General features: G+C 40.7%; 1 protein-coding gene across 1 annotated transcript in view; it reads left to right on the forward strand.

Annotated features, from left to right (window-relative positions):
- LOC137633914 (pre-mRNA-processing factor 19-like) overlaps positions 1-12,481 on the forward strand; it is a 22,127-nt gene extending 9,646 nt beyond the window's left edge. The window contains exons 6-7 of the mRNA XM_068366151.1: positions 10,340-10,371; positions 12,283-12,481. Of these exons, the coding sequence (XP_068222252.1) occupies positions 10,340-10,371; positions 12,283-12,481 (231 nt within the window). The remainder of the gene's footprint in view (positions 1-10,339; positions 10,372-12,282) is intronic.
- The last annotated feature ends 9,648 nt before the right edge of the window (positions 12,482-22,129 follow it).

Genomic DNA, 22,129 nt, shown 5'->3' on the forward strand with positions numbered 1-22,129 from the left:
GACCCCAAAAATAGGGTCCTTTTTCAATAAAAACTCATATATCTTCTATAATTTTAGCCGGAGAGCGAAAATATGCGATGACCACATTTATACCCATAAAACGACTCTATGCTGTAGTCTAACACAAAATCTGACACCGAAAAATTTCAAGCATTATCTCCGACCCCGGCCCTTACTCGTTTCGGACCCCAAAAATAGGGTCCTTTTTCAATAAAAACTCATATATCTTCTATAATTTTAGCCGGAGAGCGAAAATATGCGATGACCACATTTATACCCATAAAACGACTCTATGCTGTAGTCTAACACAAAATCTGACACCAAAAAATTTCAAGCATTATCTCTGACCCCGGCCCTTACTCGTTTCGGACCCCAAAAATAGGGTCCTTTTTCAATAAAAACTCATATATCTTCTATAATTTTAGCCGGAGAGCGAAAATATGCGATGACCACATTTATACCCATAAAACGACTCTATGCTGTAGTCTAACACAAAATCTGACACCGAAAAATTTCAAGCATTATCTCTGACCCCGGCCCTTACTCGTTTCGGACCCCAAAAATAGGGTCCTTTTTCAATAAAAACTCATATATCTTCTATAATTATAGCCGGAGAGCGAAAATATGCGATGACCACATTTATACCCATAAAACGACTCTATGCTGTAGTCTAACACAAAATCTGACACCGAAAAATTTCAAGCATTATCTCTGACCCCGGCCCTTACTCGTTTCGGACCCCAAAATTAGGGTCCTTTTTCAATAAAAACATATATCTTCTATAATTTTAGCCGGAGAGCAAAAATATGCGATGACCACATTTATACCCATAAAACGACTATGCTGTAGTCTAACACAAAATCTGACACCGAAAAATTTCAAGCATTATCTCTGACCCCGGCCCTTACTCGTTTCGGACCCCAAAAATAGGGTCCTTTTTCAATAAAAACTCATATATCTTCTATAATTTTAGCCGGAGAGCGAAAATATGCGATGACCACATTTATACCCATAAAACGACTCTATGCTGTAGTCTAACACAAAATCTGACACCGAAAAATTTCAAGCATTATCTCTGACCCCGGCCCTTACTCGTTTCGGACCCCAAAAATAGGGTCCTTTTTCAATAAAAACATATATCTTCTATAATTTTAGCCGGAGAGCAAAAATATGCGATGACCACATTTATACCCATAAAACGACTCTATGCTGTAGTCTAACACAAAATCTGACACCGAAAAATTTCAAGCATTATCTCTGACCCCGGCCCTTACTCGTTTCGGACCCCAAAAATAGGGTCCTTTTTCAATAAAAACTCATATATCTTCTATAATTTTAGCCGGAGAGCAAAAATATGCGATGACCACATTTATACCCATAAAACGACTCTATGCTGTAGTCTAACACAAAATCTGACACCGAAAAATTTCAAGCATTATCTCTGACCCCGGCCCTTACTCGTTTCGGACCCCAAAAATAGGGTCCTTTTTCAATAAAAACTCATATATCTTCTATAATTTTAGCCGGAGAGCGAAAATATGCGATGACCACATTTATACCCATAAAACGACTCTATGCTGTAGTCTAACACAAAATCTGACACCGAAAAATTTCAAGCATTATCTCTGACCCCGGCCCTTACTCGTTTCGGACCCCAAAAATAGGGTCCTTTTTCAATAAAAACTCATATATCTTCTATAATTTTAGCCGGAGAGCGAAAATATGCGATGACCACATTTATACCCATAAAACGACTCTATGCTGTAGTCTAACACAAAATCTGACACCGAAAAATTTCAAGCATTATCTCTGACCCCGGCCCTTACTCGTTTCGGACCCCAAAAATAGGGTCCTTTTTCAATAAAAACATATATCTTCTATAATTTTAGCCGGAGAGCAAAAATATGCGATGACCACATTTATACCCATAAAACGACTCTATGCTGTAGTCTAACACAAAATCTGACACCGAAAAATTTCAAGCATTATCTCTGACCCCGGCCCTTACTCGTTTCGGACCCCAAAAATAGGGTCCTTTTTCAATAAAAACTCATATATCTTCTATAATTTTAGCCGGAGAGCGAAAATATGCGATGACCACATTTATACCCATAAAACGACTCTATGCTGTAGTCTAACACAAAATCTGACACCGAAAAATTTCAAGCATTATCTCTGACCCCGGCCCTTACTCGTTTCGGACCCCAAAAATAGGGTCCTTTTTCAATAAAAACTCATATACCTTCTATAATTTTAGCCGGAGAGCGAAAATATGCGATGACCACATTTATACCCATAAAACGACTCTATGCTGTAGTCTAACACAAAATCTGACACCGAAAAATTTCAAGCATTATCTCTGACCCCGGCCCTTACTCGTTTCGGACCCCAAAAATAGGGTCCTTTTTCAATAAAAACTCATATATCTTCTATAATTTTAGCCGGAGAGCAAAAATATGCGATGACCACATTTATACCCATAAAACGACTCTATGCTGTAGTCTAACACAAAATCTGACACCGAAAAATTTCAAGCATTATCTCTGACCCCGGCCCTTACTCGTTTCGGACCCCAAAAATAGGGTCCTTTTTCAATAAAAACTCATATATCTTCTATAATTTTAGCCGGAGAGCGAAAATATGCGATGACCACATTTATACCCATAAAACGACTCTATGCTGTAGTCTAACACAAAATCTGACACCGAAAAATTTCAAGCATTATCTCTGACCCCGGCCCTTACTCGTTTCGGACCCCAAAAATAGGGTCCTTTTTCAATAAAAACTCATATATCTTCTATAATTTTAGCCGGAGAGCGAAAATATGCGATGACCACATTTATACCCATAAAACGACTCTATGCTGTAGTCTAACACAAAATCTGACACCGAAAAATTTCGGGCATTATCTATGACCCCGGCCCTTACTCGTTTCGGACCCCAAAAATAGGGTCCTTTTTCAATAAAAACTCATATATCTTCTATAATTTTAGCCGGAGGGCGAAAATATGCGATGACCACATTTATACCCATAAAACGACTCTATGCTGTAGTCTAACACAAAATCTGACACCGAAAAATTTCGGGCATTATCTCTGACCCCGGCCCTTACTCGTTTCGAACCCCAAAAATAGGGTCCTTTTTCAATAAAAACTCATATATCTTCTATAATTTTAGCCAGAGGGCGAAAATATGCGATGACCACATTTATACCCATAAAACGACTCTATGCTGTAGTCTAACACAAAATCTGACACCGAAAAAATTTCGGGCATTATCTCTGACCCCGGCCCTTACTCGTTTCGGACCCCAAAAATAGGGTCCTTTTTCAATAAAAACTCGTATATCTTCTATAATTTTAGCCGGAGGGCGAAAATATGCGATGACCACATTTATACCCATTAAAACGACTCTATGCTGTAGTCTAACACAAAATCTGACACCGAAAAATTTCGGGCATTATCTCTGACCCCGGTCCTTACTCGTTTCGGACCCCAAAAATAGGGCCCTTTTCCAATAAAAACTCATATATCTCCTATAATTTTAGCCGGAGGGCGAAAATATGCGATGACCACATTTATACCCATAAAACGACTCTATGCTGTAGTCTAACACAAAATCTGACACCGAAAAATTTCGGGGCATTATCTCTGACCCCGGCCCTTACTCGTTTCGGACCCCAAAAATAGGGTCCTTTTTCAATAAAAACTCATATATCTTCTATTATTTTAGCCGGAGAGCGAAAATATGCGATGACCACATTTATACCCATAAAACGACTCTATGCTGTAGTCTAACACAAAATCTGACACCGAAAAATTTCGGGCATTATCTCTGACCCCGGCCTTACTCGTTTCGGACCCCAAAAATAGGGCCCTTTTTCAATAAAAACTCATATATCTCCTATAATTTTAGCCGGAGGGGCGAAAATATGCGATGACCACATTTATACCCATAAAACGACTCTATGCTGTAGTCTAACACAAAATCTGACACCGAAAAATTTCGGGCATTATCTCTGACCCCGGCCCTTACTCGTTTCGGACCCCAAAAATAGTGTCCTTTTTCAATAAAAACTCGTATATCTTCTATAATTTTAGCTGGAGGGCGAAAATATGCGATGACCACATTTATACCCATAAAACGACTCTATGCTATAGTCTAACACAAAATCTGACACCGAAAAATTTCGGGCATTATCTCTGACCCCGGCCCTTACTCGTTTCGGACCCCAAAAATAGGGTCCTTTTTCAATAAAAACTCATATATCTTCTATAATTTTAGCCGGAGAGCGAAAATATGCGATGACCACATTTATACCCATAAAACGACTCTATGCTGTAGTCTAACACAAAATCTGACACCGAAAAATTTCGGGCATTATCTCTGACCCCGGCCCTTACTTTTTTCGGACCCCAAAAATAGGGTCCTTTTTCAATAAAAACTCATATATCTTCTATAATTTTAGCCGGAGAGCGAAAATATGCGATGACCACATTTATACCCATAAAACGACTCTATGCTGTAGTCTAACACAAAATCTGACACCGAAAAATTTCGGGGCATTATCTCTGACCCCGGCCCTTACTCGTTTCGGACCCCAAAAATAGGGTCCTTTTTCAATAAAAACTCATATATCTTCTATAATTTTAGCCGGAGAGCGAAAATATGCGATGACCACATTTATACCCATAAAACGACTCTATGCTGTAGTCTAACACAAAATCTGACACCGAAAAATTTCGGGCATTATCTCTGACCCCGGCCCTTACTCGTTTCGGACCCCAAAAATAGGGTCCTTTTTCAATAAAAACTCATATATCTTCTATAATTTTAGCCGGAGAGCGAAAATATGCGATGACCACATTTATACCCATAAAACGACTCTATGCTGTAGTCTAACACAAAATCTGACACCGAAAAATTTCGGGCATTATCTCTGACCCCGGCCCTTACTCGTTTCGGACCCCAAAAATAGGGTCCTTTTTCAATAAAAACTCACATATCTTCTATAATTTTAGCCGGAGAGCGAAAATATGCGATGACCACATTTATACCCATAAAACGACTCTATGCTGTAGTCTAACACAAAATCTGACACCGAAAAATTTCGGGCATTATCTATGACCCCGGCCCTTACTCGTTTCGGACCCCAAAAATAGGGTCCTTTTTCAATAAAAACTCATATATCTTCTATAATTTTAGCCGGAGGGCGAAAATATGCGATGACCACATTTATACCCATAAAACGACTCTATGCTGTAGTCTAACACAAAATCTGACACCGAAAAATTTCGGGCATTATCTCTGACCCCGGCCCTTACTCGTTTCGGACCCCAAAAATAGGGTCCTTTTTCAATAAAAACTCATATATCTCCTATAATTTTAGCCGGAGGGCGAAAATATGCGATGACCACATTTATACCCATAAAACGACTCTATGCTGTAGTCTAACACAAAATCTGACACCGAAAAATTTCGGGCATTATCTCTGACCCCGGCCCTTACTCGTTTCGGACCCCAAAAATAGGGTCCTTTTTCAATAAAAACTCATATATCTTCTATAATTTTAGCCGGAGAGCGAAAATATGCGATGACCACATTTATACCCATAAAACGACTCTATGCTGTAGTCTAACACAAAATCTGACACCGAAAAATTTCGGGCATTATCTCTGACCCCGGCCTTACTCGTTTCGGACCCCAAAAATAGGGCCCTTTTTCAATAAAAACTCATATATCTCCTATAATTTTAGCCGGAGGGCGAAAATATGCGATGACCACATTTATACCCATAAAACGACTCTATGCTGTAGTCTAACACAAAATCTGACACCGAAAAATTTCGGGCATTATCTCTGACCCCGGCCCTTACTCGTTTCGGACCCCAAAAATAGGGTCCTTTTTCAATAAAAACTCGTATATCTTCTATAATTTTAGCTGGAGGGCGAAAATATGCGATGACCACATTTATACCCATAAAACGACTCTATGCTGTAGTCTAACACAAAATCTGACACCGAAAAATTTCGGGCATTATCTCTGACCCCGGCCCTTACTCGTTTCGGACCCCAAAAATAGGGTCCTTTTTCAATAAAAACTCATATATCTTCTATAATTTTAGCCGGAGAGCGAAAATATGCGATGACCACATTTATACCCATAAAACGACTCTATGCTGTAGTCTAACACAAAATCTGACACCGAAAAATTTCGGGCATTATCTCTGACCCCGGCCCTTACTCGTTTCGGACCCCAAAAATAGGGTCCTTTTTCAATAAAAACTCATATATCTTCTATAATTTTAGCCGGAGAGCGAAAATATGCGATGACCACATTTATACCCATAAAACGACTCTATGCTGTAGTCTAACACAAAATCTGACACCGAAAAATTTCGGGCATTATCTCTGACCCCGGCCCTTACTCGTTTCGGACCCCAAAAATAGGGTCCTTTTTCAATAAAAACTCATATATCTTCTATAATTTTAGCCGGAGAGCGAAAATATGCGATGACCACATTTATACCCATAAAACGACTCTATGCTGTAGTCTAACACAAAATCTGACACCGAAAAATTTCGGGCATTATCTCTGACCCCGGCCCTTACTCGTTTCGGACCCCAAAAATAGGGTCCTTTTTCAATAAAAACTCATATATCTTCTATAATTTTAGCCGGAGAGCGAAAATATGCGATGACCACATTTATACCCATAAAACGACTCTATGCTGTAGTCTAACACAAAATCTGACACCGAAAAATTTCGGGCATTATCTCTGACCCCGGCCCTTACTCGTTTCGGACCCCAAAAATAGGGTCCTTTTTCAATAAAAACTCATATATCTTCTATAATTTTAGCCGGAGAGCGAAAATATGCGATGACCACATTTATACCCATAAAACGACTCTATGCTGTAGTCTAACACAAAATCTGACACCGAAAAATTTCGGGCATTATCTCTGACCCCGGCCCTTACTCGTTTCGGACCCCAAAAATAGGGTCCTTTTTCAATAAAAACTCATATATCTTCTATAATTTTAGCCGGAGAGCGAAAATATGCGATGACCACATTTATACCCATAAAACGACTCTATGCTGTAGTCTAACACAAAATCTGACACCGAAAAATTTCGGGCATTATCTCTGACCCCGGCCCTTACTCGTTTCGGACCCCAAAAATAGGGTCCTTTTTCAATAAAAACTCATATATCTTCTATAATTTTAGCCGGAGAGCGAAAATATGCGATGACCACATTTATACCCATAAAACGACTCTATGCTGTAGTCTAACACAAAATCTGACACCGAAAAATTTCGGGCATTATCTCTGACCCCGGCCCTTACTCGTTTCGGACCCCAAAAATAGGGTCCTTTTTCAATAAAAACTCATATATTTTCTATAATTTTAGCCGGAGAGCGAAAATATGCGATGACCACATTTATACCCATAAAACGACTCTATGCTGTAGTCTAACACAAAATCTGACACCGAAAAATTTCGGGCATTATCTCTGACCCCGGCCCTTACTCGTTTCGGACCCCAAAAATAGGGTCCTTTTTCAATAAAAACTCATATATCTTCTATAATTTTAGCCGGAGAGCGAAAATATGCGATGACCACATTTATACCCATAAAACGACTCTATGCTGTAGTCTAACACAAAATCTGACACCGAAAAATTTCGGGCATTATCTCTGACCCCGGCCCTTACTCGTTTCGGACCCCAAAAATAGGGTCCTTTTTCAATAAAAACTCATATATCTTCTATAATTTTAGCCGGAGAGCGAAAATATGCGATGACCACATTTATACCCATAAAACGACTCTATGCTGTAGTCTAACACAAAATCTGACACCGAAAAATTTCGGGCATTATCTCTGACCCCGGCCCTTACTCGTTTCGGACCCCAAAAATAGGGTCCTTTTTCAATAAAAACTCATATATCTTCTATAATTTTAGCCGGAGAGCGAAAATATGCGATGACCACATTTATACCCATAAAACGACTCTATGCTGTAGTCTAACACAAAATCTGACACCGAAAAATTTCGGGCATTATCTCTGACCCCGCCCTTACTCGTTTCGGACCCCAAAAATAGGGTCCTTTTTCAATAAAAACTCATATATCTTCTATAATTTTAGCCGGAGAGCGAAAATATGCGATGACCACATTTATACCCATAAAACGACTCTATGCTCTAGTCTAACACAAAATCTGACACCGAAAAATTTCGGGCATTATCTCTGACCCCGGCCCTTACTCGTTTCGGACCCCAAAAATAGGGTCCTTTTTCAATAAAAACTCATATATCTTCTATAATTTTAGCCGGAGAGCGAAAATATGCGATGACCACATTTATACCCATAAAACGACTCTATGCTGTAGTCTAACACAAAATCTGACACCGAAAAATTTCGGGCATTATCTCTGACCCCGGCCCTTACTCGTTTCGGACCCCAAAAATAGGGTCCTTTTTCAATAAAAACTCATATATCTTCTATAATTTTAGCCGGAGAGCGAAAATATGCGATGACCACATTTATACCCATAAAACGACTCTATGCTGTAGTCTAACACAAATCAGACACCGAAAAATTTCGGGCATTATCTCTGACCCCGGCCCTTACTCGTTTCGGACCCCAAAAATAGGGTCCTTTTTCAATAAAAACTCATATATCTTCTATAATTTTAGCCGGAGAGCGAAAATATGCGATGACCACATTTATACCCATAAAACGACTCTATGCTGTAGTCTAACACAAAATCTGACACCGAATAATTTCGGGCATTATCTCTGACCCCGGCCCTTACTCGTTTCGGACCCCAAAAATAGGGTCCTTTTTCAATAAAAACTCATATATCTTCTATAATTTTAGCCGGAGAGCGAAAATATGCGATGACCACATTTATACCCATAAAACGACTCTATGCTGTAGTCTAACACAAAATCTGACACCGAAAAATTTCGGGCATTATCTCTGACCCCGGCCCTTACTCGTTTCGGACCCCAAAAATAGGGTCCTTTTTCAATAAAAACTCATATATCTTCTATAATTTTAGCCGGAGAGCGAAAATATGCGATGACCACATTTATACCCATAAAACGACTCTATGCTGTAGTCTAACACAAAATCTGACACCGAAAAATTTCGGGCATTATCTTTGACCCCGGCCGTTACTCGTTTCGGACTCCTAAAATAGGGTCCTTTTTCAATAAAAACTCATATATCTTCTATAATTTTAGCCGGAGAGCGAAAATATGCGATGACCACATTTATACCCATAAAACGACTCTATGCTGTAGTCTAACACAAAATCTGACACCGAAAAATTTCGGGCATTATCTCTGACCCCGGCCCTTACTCGTTTCGGACCCCAAAAATAGGGTCCTTTTTCAATAAAAACTCATATATCTTCTATAATTTTAGCCGGAGAGCGAAAATATGCGATGACCACATTTATACCCATAAAACGACTCTATGCTGTAGTCTAACACAAAATCTGACACCGAAAAATTTCGGGCATTATCTCTGACCCCGGCCCTTACTCGTTTCCCCTAACCTAACCTACAAACCGTGTCCTTACCTACAATCTGTGTCCTTACCTACTTAACTAACAGGGGGGCTAACGCCCCCCTGCGACCCCCCTTACACTGCCGTATTCTAAGTTAGCCGTAATCAAACATACAGGTGGCTGCTATCATACATACACCCCTGAAGTATAGGTAAAGAACTACCTTTTTCTAAGATAATTAAATCTCTTGTCAAAGGTGCACCGATTGGAAACGAGAGTTCAACTTTCCTACATTACTTTCACGTAAAATATCTTATATATGTTAGTAAATACTAATTATACAAGCTTTCATAAATATTATTTGGGTTGTACGAAGGTTCCTAGTTATTTACTCAAGGTCAGCTAATAATGAAGAAATCATATGCTTATAAGAGAGGTCTGGCAAGGCTTATATTATAGCAATGGTAAATAGGGTGTGGCATAATAACTGCTGATGATGATGATGATGAGAGAGAGTGTGTGTTATATATTTAGAAGATTAAAAATATTAATCAATAGTTTACACAAACATTTTAATTATCCTAATATGGATATTTAATATTTAACTATAGTACATTGAAAACTAGTGTTTTCCGTGCATAGATTATAATTATTTAACATAAAATGATACTTAATTTGATTTCGTCAAGACCAAAGTGATTCTGACTTGATTAGAAGTATTTGACTACGTTAGGTTTTGTGGCGTTTTTGACAAGAGATTGAACTCTCTTATTAATAAAATGTGAACTAAATTATGTCTCAATTATTCACATATACTCAGGTGCCTGGAAAACCAAAATTTGGATTTAAAAGGTGAAGTAGCAACGTCAGTCATGTTGACAACGTCAGTCATGTTGAATTAACGACAAACACTTCGAAAAAACACTGGGCAAAAAAAAACTCGTGTTTGCGGGCAAGTCCAAATCAGAAGGATGTCAGATGGCGCTGGTGTCGGGCGTCGGTGGGGTGGCTCAGGTTGGTGCGGTTGAGACCGCTGTTGCGGCTCGCCCCTCGTGTGTATTGACGAAGGAATACTCTAAATGGAAGACGACGTGTGAATAGTGGCTTTCACACGCCCTTTCTTTATACACGACGCCCTTAGGGGTGCTCGCGCGAGGGTAGTAACCTCTGCATTCCATACTTTAACTTTCTCTGGTATATTTGGAAGTTATTTATATCAGAAAAGTGACAAGAAGGACTTTTCACCGGCGAACACAGGTCTCTCCCCAGAAATAGATTTTTCCTTCGTCAAAATCCCTTTTATGGTGTCTGTTTATGAGAGCATTTTTGTAAGAATTTTATCAAAATACTCTAGACCCCATAGAGACACCAACGTGATCCCATTTTCTTCAAAATAAAATAATACATATTTTGATGAGTGATGTTATAATTTCACTAAAAAAAAGCATAAATATTTTGCCTATATGGCATTTTCGTTCTATGTCCATTTTCTAATATATCATCATCAGCCGTTACTAGGCCACTGCAGAACAAATGTCTCGGACATGTCCTTCCACTTGCGTCTGTTTATGGTCTTCTTATGCCGGTCCACATCCGCAATCTTTCTTATCTCGTTGATCCATAGTCTCCTCTTTCTTCCCCTGCGTCTTTTGCAATTTTTCAATCACAATGTCCATCTATTATGTGTCATTCTCATTATATGTCCTGTCCATTTCATTTTATTACAAGTTGTTAGAATATCCTCTTCTTTAGTTTGCTCTTTTTGGGCTCAAGCCATGACGTCCTGATGGAAGGTTCCTTCAGTAGCTTCCTAGGGTATATTTAGCTAATATACCCTAGGAAGCTACCGAAGGAACCTTCCATCAGGACGTCATGGCTATCTCACCCAAAAATAGATTTTTCGCTTCGCTCAAAATCCGTTTTTTGTATCCAGGTTGCTCTTTTTCTGTCTCTTAGTGTTACTCCCATCCAGTGGCGGCTCGTGACTAAATTCAGTGGGAGTGCTGGTCCAAAAAAAATGTGTAGCCTTTGTTTTGTTATTGCGTGAAAGGAAACAAACAGGCTTAGGAAAATGTATTCAGAAGCTTGATAGAATCCTTAAGGAAAAAAATCAAACAATTCCAGAGCTGGAGTGCCTCAGGGTGATAACTGCTGCCCCAATCGAAAAGAAAGAGCTGCACTAATGCATAGATTGGAGGAACATTTTGGTTTTGTTTTGCTACAAACGATGTACTATAATCCATTTCTTTTAGCGACGCATATTTGCACCGACTCGTGGCGGTGCCCTATTAGCTCGGAAAAGTTTCCGGATCACTGATTGGTTGGACAAGATAATTCTAACCAATCAGCGATCGGGAAACTTTTCCGAGCTAAAAGGGCACCGCCACGAGTCGGTGCAAATGCATCGCTAAAAGAAATGGACTATAGTATGCTTGGTTTTCCGAAGCATTTTCCAGGATGCTTGGAGTTAGTCGAGGCGAGGGATGATGATCTAGTGCCCTAACTCGGCAAATTTCTGATGAAATCCATGCTAAGTCCCCTCCAAAACTAGGGTCGCTCAAGGTAAACCAGTTTACTAGTGAAGAGGCAATTGTGCAGTCCATTCAGAAACTGTTAAACTTAGTTTCAGAACTTGTTTTTAACTGAGAAATAACAAGAAAACCTTTGCCAAACACCCAAGCCAAACAAGCTCATGTTTCAATAAAATTCAACAAGATAACACCTGAGGTTAACTCTCAAAGTACGCAATTTTCATGGATCCAGACAAATTGATATGTTACGTGATAGCGGCGTTTGTTCAAGATATGGTACAATCCGTCGATTCAGAATACCAGATTTTGGTGTGATAGCTTTGAATTTCAACGTGTTCACTCCAAATCGCATGCGGGAAACGCATTCAATCAGTTTGAAGACGACAATGATGCAGATGATAATGAAAATTATAATTACTGAATATAAATGATGAGTGATACTGCACTTGCGTAACTGCTTTTTCTATGTGTATACTACACATACACATTGAGTTTTTTAAATATTCCAATTTTTCTAATAGATGAGTAAGAGCTTCCGAGTGCCTGTTTTTTATGCCGATACCAGACCAAATCGGTGCAACAACGTTTCCCCCAGTCTTGAGGGCTACGGCCCTGAGTCAAGAGCCCCCGCTCGAATGCATATTCCGGGTAATCCGCACGAACGAACCATTTCCCTAAGGATGTCAAGGGAGAACTCATTGAATTCTAAAATGATAGGTTCTGGAGAACCATTTTATGAAAAACGGATTTTGAGCGAAGCGAAAAATCTATTTTTGGGTGAGATGGCCATGTCGTCCTGATGGAAGGTTCCTTCAGTAGCTTCCTTTAGTTATAGTAGTATATGTATAACCAAAGGAAGCTACTGAAGGAACCTTCCATCAGGACGAGGCTGAAGGTAGCGACATAACGGCGATGTAAGCAGATGAAAAACGCAATCAAGGAAAATCCGACTAAAGCGAGAAGCTACAGGCAGAAGGATGAGGACGGACGTGACGTCATTTAGCAATGGCGCCCGTTTGTTTACGTCTCGAGTACCTAAAGCAGCCACGGATGAGTGTAACTGTGGAACGGCTCCCCAGTTATTCTCCACCTTTCCATATCGAAGTGTTAACTCTATATGGGGTGCAGATAGCTATGTGGCGTGTTAATACATGCGTCCCTTGTTGATATACGATATCCTAGAGGGAAACCTTTAGGGTACTCGCACCAGAAGTTAGAATTCTGTGATAACCTTTAGTTTAATTCTCTGGGAATATCCACTGTAGTTAAATATACCCTAGGAAGCTACTGAAGGAACCTTCCATCAGGACGACATGGCTTGAGCCCAAAAAAGAGATTGTAATCACACACTGTTACACCTATGGCTGAAATCTGGGTTTGTCTCCTTGACTATTACCTCGGAGATCAGGTTAAGCATATGAATGCCGTGTAAGCTATAGGCCTACATCAAGTACTTTAGGAGAGCCAGCTGGCTCTGTACTAGTTCCACCAGTACTTATAGCAACTGGCACTCTACTAGTAGTACCAGTACTGGTAGCAGCACCTCATCCTGTTAACACGTCACTCCTTTCAATCAGATCTGAGAGGCAGTGTGAGGCTGAAAATTGACAGAACATCGTCACTCAAAATGAGACTCTGAAGGGAAGCACCTATGAGTTCCTAAGAAAGAGCCTGCGTTTGTCAAAATCTTATTAGTATATTATTCATAAGACTATTATAAAGAATAAATAGCCCGTAGTTTATAACCAAACTTTAATTTAGAGAATTATTTACTTGAAACTGTTGCCTCCTTATGGTATTCATCAGTCGACGGAGTAAGATGTAGATTTGAGCGTAGCATGAGACTGATTCACACACCCGGAATCATGGAGATTTGATTTTGTCGGGTACGACCCTTTGGCAATCTTGCCAAGTGCTGCTCTCTACCCATATTAATGTTAAATGGCAATCTTGCCAAATGGTTTCTACACACAGTAATATTGATTGGCAATCTTGCCAAATGCTCTCCACCCATATAAATATTCATTGGCTGTCTTGCCAAATGCTCTACTTATATTACTATTCATTGGCAATCTTGCCAAATGCTCTCTACCCATATTAATATTAATTGGCGGTCATGCCAAATGTTCTCTACCCATATTAATGTTAGATGGCAATCTTACCAAATGCTCTATACACATAGTAATATTGATTGGCAATCTTGCCAAATGTTCTATACCCATATAAATATTCATTGGCAGCCTTGCCAAATGTTCTTTACCCATATTAATGTTAAATGACAATCTTGCCAAATGCTCTTTACACATAATAATATTGATTGGCAATCTTGCCAAATGTTCTCTACCCATATTAATGTTAAATGACAATCTTGCCAAATGCTCTCTACACATAGTAATATTCATTGGCAATCTTGCCAAATGCTCTCTACCCATATTAATATTGATTGGCAGTCTTGCCAAATGCTCTATACACATGTTCATATTAAATGGCATCTTGCCAAATGCTCTCTACCCATATTAATATTCTTTGGCAATCTTGCTAAATGCTCTTTACCTATATTAGTATTCATTGGCAGCCTTGCCAAATGTTCTTTACCCATATTAATGTTAAATGACAATCTTGCCAAATGCTCTCTACCCATATGAATGCAAATAACTACAGACCCTCGTTGTGTTACTAGCATAGCTGAAGTAAATTAACACGTAAAAGGATTGACTATTGAGGGGTATTGGAAAAAAATGTGGAATCCTATATAGTTAAAATAGGGCCATACTTTTCTTAAAGAGGACATAAAAGGAACAAAATAAAGGGATTTTGACGAAGGAAAAATCTATTTCTGGGGAGAGACCTGTGACGGCCGGTGAAAAGGGTCCTTCTTTACCCTTTTCTAATATAAATCTTCCAAATATACTAGAGAAAGATAAAAGCATGGAATGCAGAGGTTACAACCCTCGCGCGATCACCTTGTTGGTGTTGTGTATTTAACAAGGGCGTGTGAAAACCACTATTCACAGGCTGTCTTCCATTTAGATAATCCCTTCATCAAAGGGGAGGGCCGTGACAGGTCTAGGAGGTAACATAGACCAATTCAGTACTATAGTTGCATTTGCACTGACTTGCACAGGTGCCCTTTTAGCTTGGAAAAGTATATTTGTCCGAATAATTCCGACCAATTAGCTATTAGGAAACTTTTCCGAGCTAAAGGGGCACCTGACGAGAATCGCAAGTCTTTTAGAGTCGAGAGACAAAGGTAAAATAAATGCAGATTTAATATATTAAATAGCCTCCTGGCTAGTACAGTGGTAACGTGTTTGCCTAGCATTCGCGTGGCAAGAGATCGATCCCAGCCCAGGGCTGTGAGTTTAAGCTGTTTACAGGGGAGGCTACTGCTGTGGTAGGGCACCACAGTGGGAGATTGGGCTTGCCCGGCTGACGTTTTGGTGAGCATCTATTCTGATAGAACCGGAACTGAAACCAGTCACCTTTAACAATATTTGCATTTTGTCAATTCTGTACGACACAAAGAAGGTGATGGGTTGAACTTATTCTCCAACATTAGTATCAACATTTAGGCCGATCTGAAGCTGTAAGAGCACAGACCTTATGTTGAAACAATATCAACAACGTTTCAGTGAGACAAACTTAAATATCAGAGTCGTCAGTAGCATACTTGAACGTGTGCTTGTCGCCCTAAGATTAGGCTACACTATTCGGTGTATGTGTAGGCAAAGGGAATGCGTGTACCCTCAAGCAAGAGAACTCTACCCCAAGACAGTAGAAGACCATGGTACAGAGGCTCTGGCACTATCCAAGACTAGAGAACAAGGGTTTAATTTTGGAGTGTCCTCCTAGAAGAGCTGCTTACCATAGCTAAAGAGTCTCTTCTACCCTTACCAAGAGGAAAGTAGCCACTGAACTATTAAAGTGCAGTACTTAACCCATTGGATGAAGAAGTATTGTTTAGTAATCTCAGTGTTGTCAGGTATATGAGGACAGAGCAGAATCTGTAAAGAATAGGCTAGACTATTCGGTGTATGTGTCTGCTCCTCCTCACGCACCACCACCTCAAAGGTGGGTTGGTAAGTTTGGTGTGTGTGGCAGCGACAACTGTACCTGTATCTGTCCTCTCAGTTAATTATCAATGAAGGAAGGATATCTGGTATGTGTCACCGTGTACCTCAATGAAGCTGAATTACATCACAGCGAGGATTCAGCGGCAGCTAGGAAGGTCCTCTCTCTGTGGGATCAGTGAGAGGACTGACCATAATGTACCAACCGTGTGTCACACGAGCCTACATAGTGACGACATTTCTCTTTTTTGTATATATTATCCTTTTCATCTTCGCTCTCCCCTCGCACCCCTTTGATGAAGGGATTATCTAAATGGAAGACAGCCTGTGAATAGTGGTTTTCACACGCCCTTGTTAAATACACAACACCCATAAGGTGATCGCGCGAGGGTTGTAACCTCTGCATTCCATGCTTTTATCTTTCTCTAGTAAAATTGGAAGATTTATATTAGAAAAGTGTAAAGAAGGACCCTTTTCACCGGGCGTCGCAGGTCTCTCCCCAGAAATAGATTTTTCCTTCATCAAAATCCCTTTTAACCTGTCTGCCTATTCCAATGTTATCTAAACAGAACCAGTTGCCGGTTTGACAAGAAATAGTATATCTGTAGTTTGTGACTTAACCAGGACCTAGTGTGTACAGTATATATACTCGACGTGTCGTATTGAAGTTGCTCAGTTTCATCTTGCCTCTGAGTCTTATCCTCTCTTTGCCCGTCACAATAGTGAGGTGATGTAGTAATCATTTTAATTAGGGGCAGAATTCAATCCGCCTCCACAAAAAGAAACGAAAACACCGAACACTTATATTATGTACAATGATGGAAAATGAAGTACTGATTAAACTGATGTATTTAAAAACTAGAGAAGGATGCAAGAATACAATATATTCTAAATTGCTTCTCAAATTTAATTATAAAATCATTGAATAGGTAGTATTTCATGTATACATCTAATTTATCATTACGAAAAATCTAATAGATATGAGAAGTTGATTAAATACTACATAAACAACTAATAAGTCTAGTTTGAGGGTACACTATTCAATCCTATTTCTATTTTATTCAAGTTTTTATATTTCATATGACAGATTTATTTTAATATTCTTAAAATATTCTATTTTAATAGTTTATTTCTTCTCTCAATAATGGTAGATCCTCTATCATAGGCTATGGTCAGATGAGGAGACCCTTTCATAGTTTTGATATAAAATTATTATTACTTTTATTGTATTAATATTATTATGACTATTGGCAAATATCTCCATAAAAACTCCAGTTTCATAAACTTTTTCCTTGAAATACAAAGTAGTGTAATTTTAAAGGCTATAAAACGGATTTTGAGCGAAGCGAAAAATCTATTTTTGGGTGAGATGGCCATGTCGTCCGTTTGTTTACGTTGCGGGTATCGTAACAGTGACGAAGGGAGGGTAACTTTGGAACGGCACCTCAGTTACCTCGCCACATTCCCCCCTCGAAGCGTAAACGCTAGGCGGGGTGCAGATGGCCATGTGATGTGTTAATGCTGGAACTGTATCCTCTACTGGGCCGCAGGCTTGCGACTCCAAGGGGGCAGGTGGGGTGTCCAGTGCTGGAGGGTGCTCTGTCTTCTTCTTTTTGGTTAAAGGAGGTGGAGGTTGTTCTTTGGTTACTGGTTGATATACGATATTCTAAAGGGATAACCCTTAAAGTACTCGCTCCAGAAGTTAGAATTCTGTGAAAACCTTTAGTTTAATTCTCTGGGAATATTTTAGTAGTTATATATATCCAAAGGAAGCAACTGAAGGAACCTTCCATCAGGACGACGTGGCTTGAGCCCACAAAAGGATAATTGCGTATTTTGATGTCTATACGTCGGATGCTTTTAAACCATCACTAACACCTGGAAAGTTAACTGCTTTTTTTTAATGTGTTAAAAGCAGTCAAGCAAGATGAATTAGCAGTAATAAAGATAATGCATGATAATAAGTCTCATTCTTATGTCAGAATTCACTGTTTCCTCTTTAGGAGGGATTTTCATATTAGGTTACAGGGAGGAACTACTTTGTCTCATTTTGGTTAAGTCATCCAACTGAAACCAATATTAAAATAATAATAATTCAAATAAATAATTAAAGATAAATTCTGATAAAAATAGTAGTGATATCAGGACATTCCACATGGTGTACTATGAGCAATACTAAGCTTTTGTTTTGTATTTTGAAATGTCATTTGTTGCATCAGTTTCTTAGTTTTATTCACTAAGCAGCGAACATTGTTGAAAATGGATCAATGGGTGTCTCTCTTCTTGCTGGGAAATGTTCGCCCTACTAATGGCAAGAAAGCTCAGAGCCTTGTGACGAGACCACCGATGTCTCCCCGCGTACTCGTTGAAGGCTTATGTCTAATCGCCCTGGCGCTAGTATCAACCAAGCTGTGCATCCGCAGACCCACAAACGACACCTAAGTACACTTTCTCGTAAAACTGCGGAGGTGAATGCACCGTATGTCATAGTGCAAACAGCTTACCTGAATGCTCCACCACTTGTATGCATTCCTCTGTTATAGTGTCAACTGAACTCGCTCCCACCAGTGTGTGTCCCCATACTGAACGTGCATCCGCCATTACGTGTATATATAGTTCTCAATTGTTGTCATCTCCAATATCCTACTTGGAGTATGACGACCGCTCTTCAGTTAATCATAGATCTAATCCTCCAAATTTGAAGGAAGAGTCTGCAGGTTTAGAGGTTAGACCCTCACGATTGTCTGATTTGAGTATAGCTACAGACAGCCCAGGACTCGCTGAGGGCATAGAAAATGAGAAATTCCTTCCCCCTTTTTTAGATTTGTAGCAGGGTACGTCATACTGTAATTAAGCATATCTATGTGTATATTAGACTGCCAAATTAACATTATTAAATAACCCAGTGGATTTTGCTTGGCCATAGCTCACTTCACTTGTAATTTTACATTATTCCACTGCTCTTGTCTGGCAGGCGTACTTGATTGTGCTGTTCACGCCATCCGTGTGGGCGTGTATTTTGTTGTTATTTTGATTTATTAATCACTTAATTGAACGGGTTTGTGCTCAGCTATGAGTCACTTCACTCGCTTGCTTACTTTCTTTAGATTGCCCGGAATTTTATCCGGACCGGGGCTCTGTGGACAAGATGCCCGAGCCCCCAGGTCAAGTTAGACACTCTGCACCTAGAGATATTGAGTCAAAGTGATACTTTCTTATAGGAGCACTCATAGAGTGCTCCTTGTCTATCGCTCTGCACCTAGAGCCTTGACTGTGGTCTGCACCAGAGCATTATATCTCTCTTAGCCCGAAAGCCAATTGAGTAGGTGGCTCGCCCCTGAACTCTAAAAAATTGGTAGTAGAGAATAGTAGTATACAGTAGTAGCATAGTCCCAGTAAGTAGGAGAGCCTGGGAGAGGAAAGGAGAATGTTTAAGTAGAAGAGTAAAGGAACAGATTTAAGTATAAGGACTTATCTCTGGTCAGGGGTTGGCTGTGGCAGTGAGCTTTGTTGGAGGAGTGAGAGGATGGGATTTAGGGTCTGACCGAGGCCAGGGAGGTTGAGATGGGATAGGACTTTGGTGATAAGGTGGATGGTGATGGGTATGAGGTCTTGCAAGAACATAGAGTCCAATTGCTGGCAGATGGTTAGGAGAAAGATGAGGACAAGGTGTTGGTCCTGGAGCGGAAGAGGTTGGTGGAAGGGTGATGATTGGGCTGGCAGTAGTGTAGACGCAGGAGCAGCAGCTGGTACTGGAGCTGGGGCCGACTTCTGAGGAGGTCTCTTACGTGGTTTCCTCTGCGGCTTTGGTTGCATCGTCAGCGTGTCCTTGGTAGTAGGAGTGGTAGTTTCCAGAGGTTCTAGCCTTTTGAGGCACTCTGGACACCTTTTATTCCAAGCGTGGTGTGGCTGGGAGCAGTTAGGGCACTTGGGCCGGGTTTCTCTCCCAGCGTTGTGCTCATCAATGCAATTTTGAGTAGGATGTTTTCCGCTGCAGACTCCGTAGACAGCCCGGCTCCTGCAGTCAGACTTGTGGTGTCCGAAGCGTTGACAATTGAAGCAACGGAGTAGTTCCCTTTCCAAGTCCTTAATTGGAAAGGTTCCCCACAGTCCGAGCTCCAAGGCAGGTGGAATAGGTCCAAGGCAGGTGACAATGACTTCCCTGGTGGGTGCCTTACGACTGACCAACTTCCCTTTGGCTTGGGCAATGTTTTGGCATTCTTCGATGAGGGAGACTGACATTTTGATTGGGTAGTTGTATACCAACACTTTCTTCTGTTTCTTGGCAGGATCAAGGTAGGTGAGGGGGCTTCATTGCGCAGGTGTCTTGCATTATCTTGATCCTTGGGGTGATAATATCACCTTTTAAGTTGGTTCTGGCCGTAATCTTTAGGCCAAGATTAGCGACTGCTATAGAGGCTACAGCCGCATATGACGCGGTCTCTCCAGTGGCAGGTAGCTTGAACTTAGGCAGTTGAGTTGTGGTTGACTGTGGAGTCTCTAGTGAATTCTGTGTACTGCTGATGGCAGTTGCTTCAGCTAGGAGCTGAGTGAGGCACCGCAGTTGCAATCCTGCATGTGTGCCCCTGTAGGCTGCGCGGTTGGCAGGATTTCAGGATCTAGGTCCATGGCAGATATGTCTGCCTCTTGTGTAGAGGTGGCTGGAACTGTATCCTCTACTGGGCCGCAGGCTTGCGACTCCAAGGGGGCTGGTGGGGTGTCCAGTGCTGGAGGGTGCTCTGTCTTCTTCTTCTTGGTCGCTGGACGGCGTAAAGAAGGTGGAGGTTGTTCTTTGGTTACTGGTTCTTTGGGTTGAGCTGAGAGCCAGAAATCATGCGGACAATCTGCACAAACACACGTCTTGTCTTCTTCTTCTTCCCAGCTGGTGGGCTTTATTTGTGGGCACCTCGTAGAAGAGAGCCTTCTTGGAGAGCTGATGAGGTGTAGCAAAGATGCTGGTATATGGGTCCCTGTAGAAAGGTGGTGTTGTATCCCAGTTGAAGTGGGGTATACAGGCAATGGTGAGGCCAAAACAGTCGGCGCACTCGCACCTTAAATTGTGATGGTACATTTCTGGGCCATTGGGGACGAAAGCAACATGGTTGATCAAGTCCTGCCTATTGGCAGATTGCCACTTGCAGTCCTTGCAGTTAGGGATCGTGTTATCATTCGAGTAAAGCCCGCTGCAGTGTCGGAGCCAATCTGGATATAAGCCCCATGCAAAGAACTTGAGCCTTTCAAAACTCACAGACATAATGCTTCGGAGGTCCTGGTCGTGTCAGATAATCCAATGTAACAGCTGAAAATTACAGTCAGTTACTGTGGTTACTGTATGGTGTTACAGCCGAAAATTTCAGCATACAGCCGAAAATTTCGACACAAGGCCGAAAAATACGGCTATCTAGCAGTCAGGGGACCTGCGGAATCCCCTGTGGCGAGTAGACAGGTTCCTGAGCGCGAAGAGTAGTCCTCACAGCGTGGGAGCTGAGCTGAGCCTGATGGTGACACTTTACTCACATTTTGAAAAAGATTGAATGTTCAAGACTGATGAGATAGTGTGCAGGTAATGTTCAGGAAATGACACCACCAGGGAATGTCCATGAATGATCCGAGAGTAACTTTAAACGCAGTCTTATAGAAAATATCCACGGGGGAACAAAAGCAAATGTGGCAAGATAGTAATGCGGAAGCCTAAACTATTTTTTGGGCTCAAGCCATGACGTCCTGATGGAAGGTTCCTTTTTGGTAGCTTCCTTGGGTATATTGACTACTAGTAGTCAATATACCCAAGGAAGCTACCAAAAAGGAACCTTCCATCAGGACGTCAGGGCTATCTCACCCAAAAATAGATTTTTCGCTTCGCTCAAAATCCGTTTATTAATTTTAATGTACCACATATTGAATTATCATTCCAGGTTATGAAAAGATTTGTTAGAATTAACAACATATTTCCTCGTCTCAGTGCACTTGACGGTGTCGATACAACCGTGGAGAGTGCATCCAATCTGA

Source organism: Palaemon carinicauda, chromosome 43 (genome assembly GCF_036898095.1).
Source record: "Palaemon carinicauda isolate YSFRI2023 chromosome 43, ASM3689809v2, whole genome shotgun sequence".
In the NCBI taxonomy this organism is placed as follows: Eukaryota; Metazoa; Arthropoda; class Malacostraca; order Decapoda; family Palaemonidae; genus Palaemon; species Palaemon carinicauda.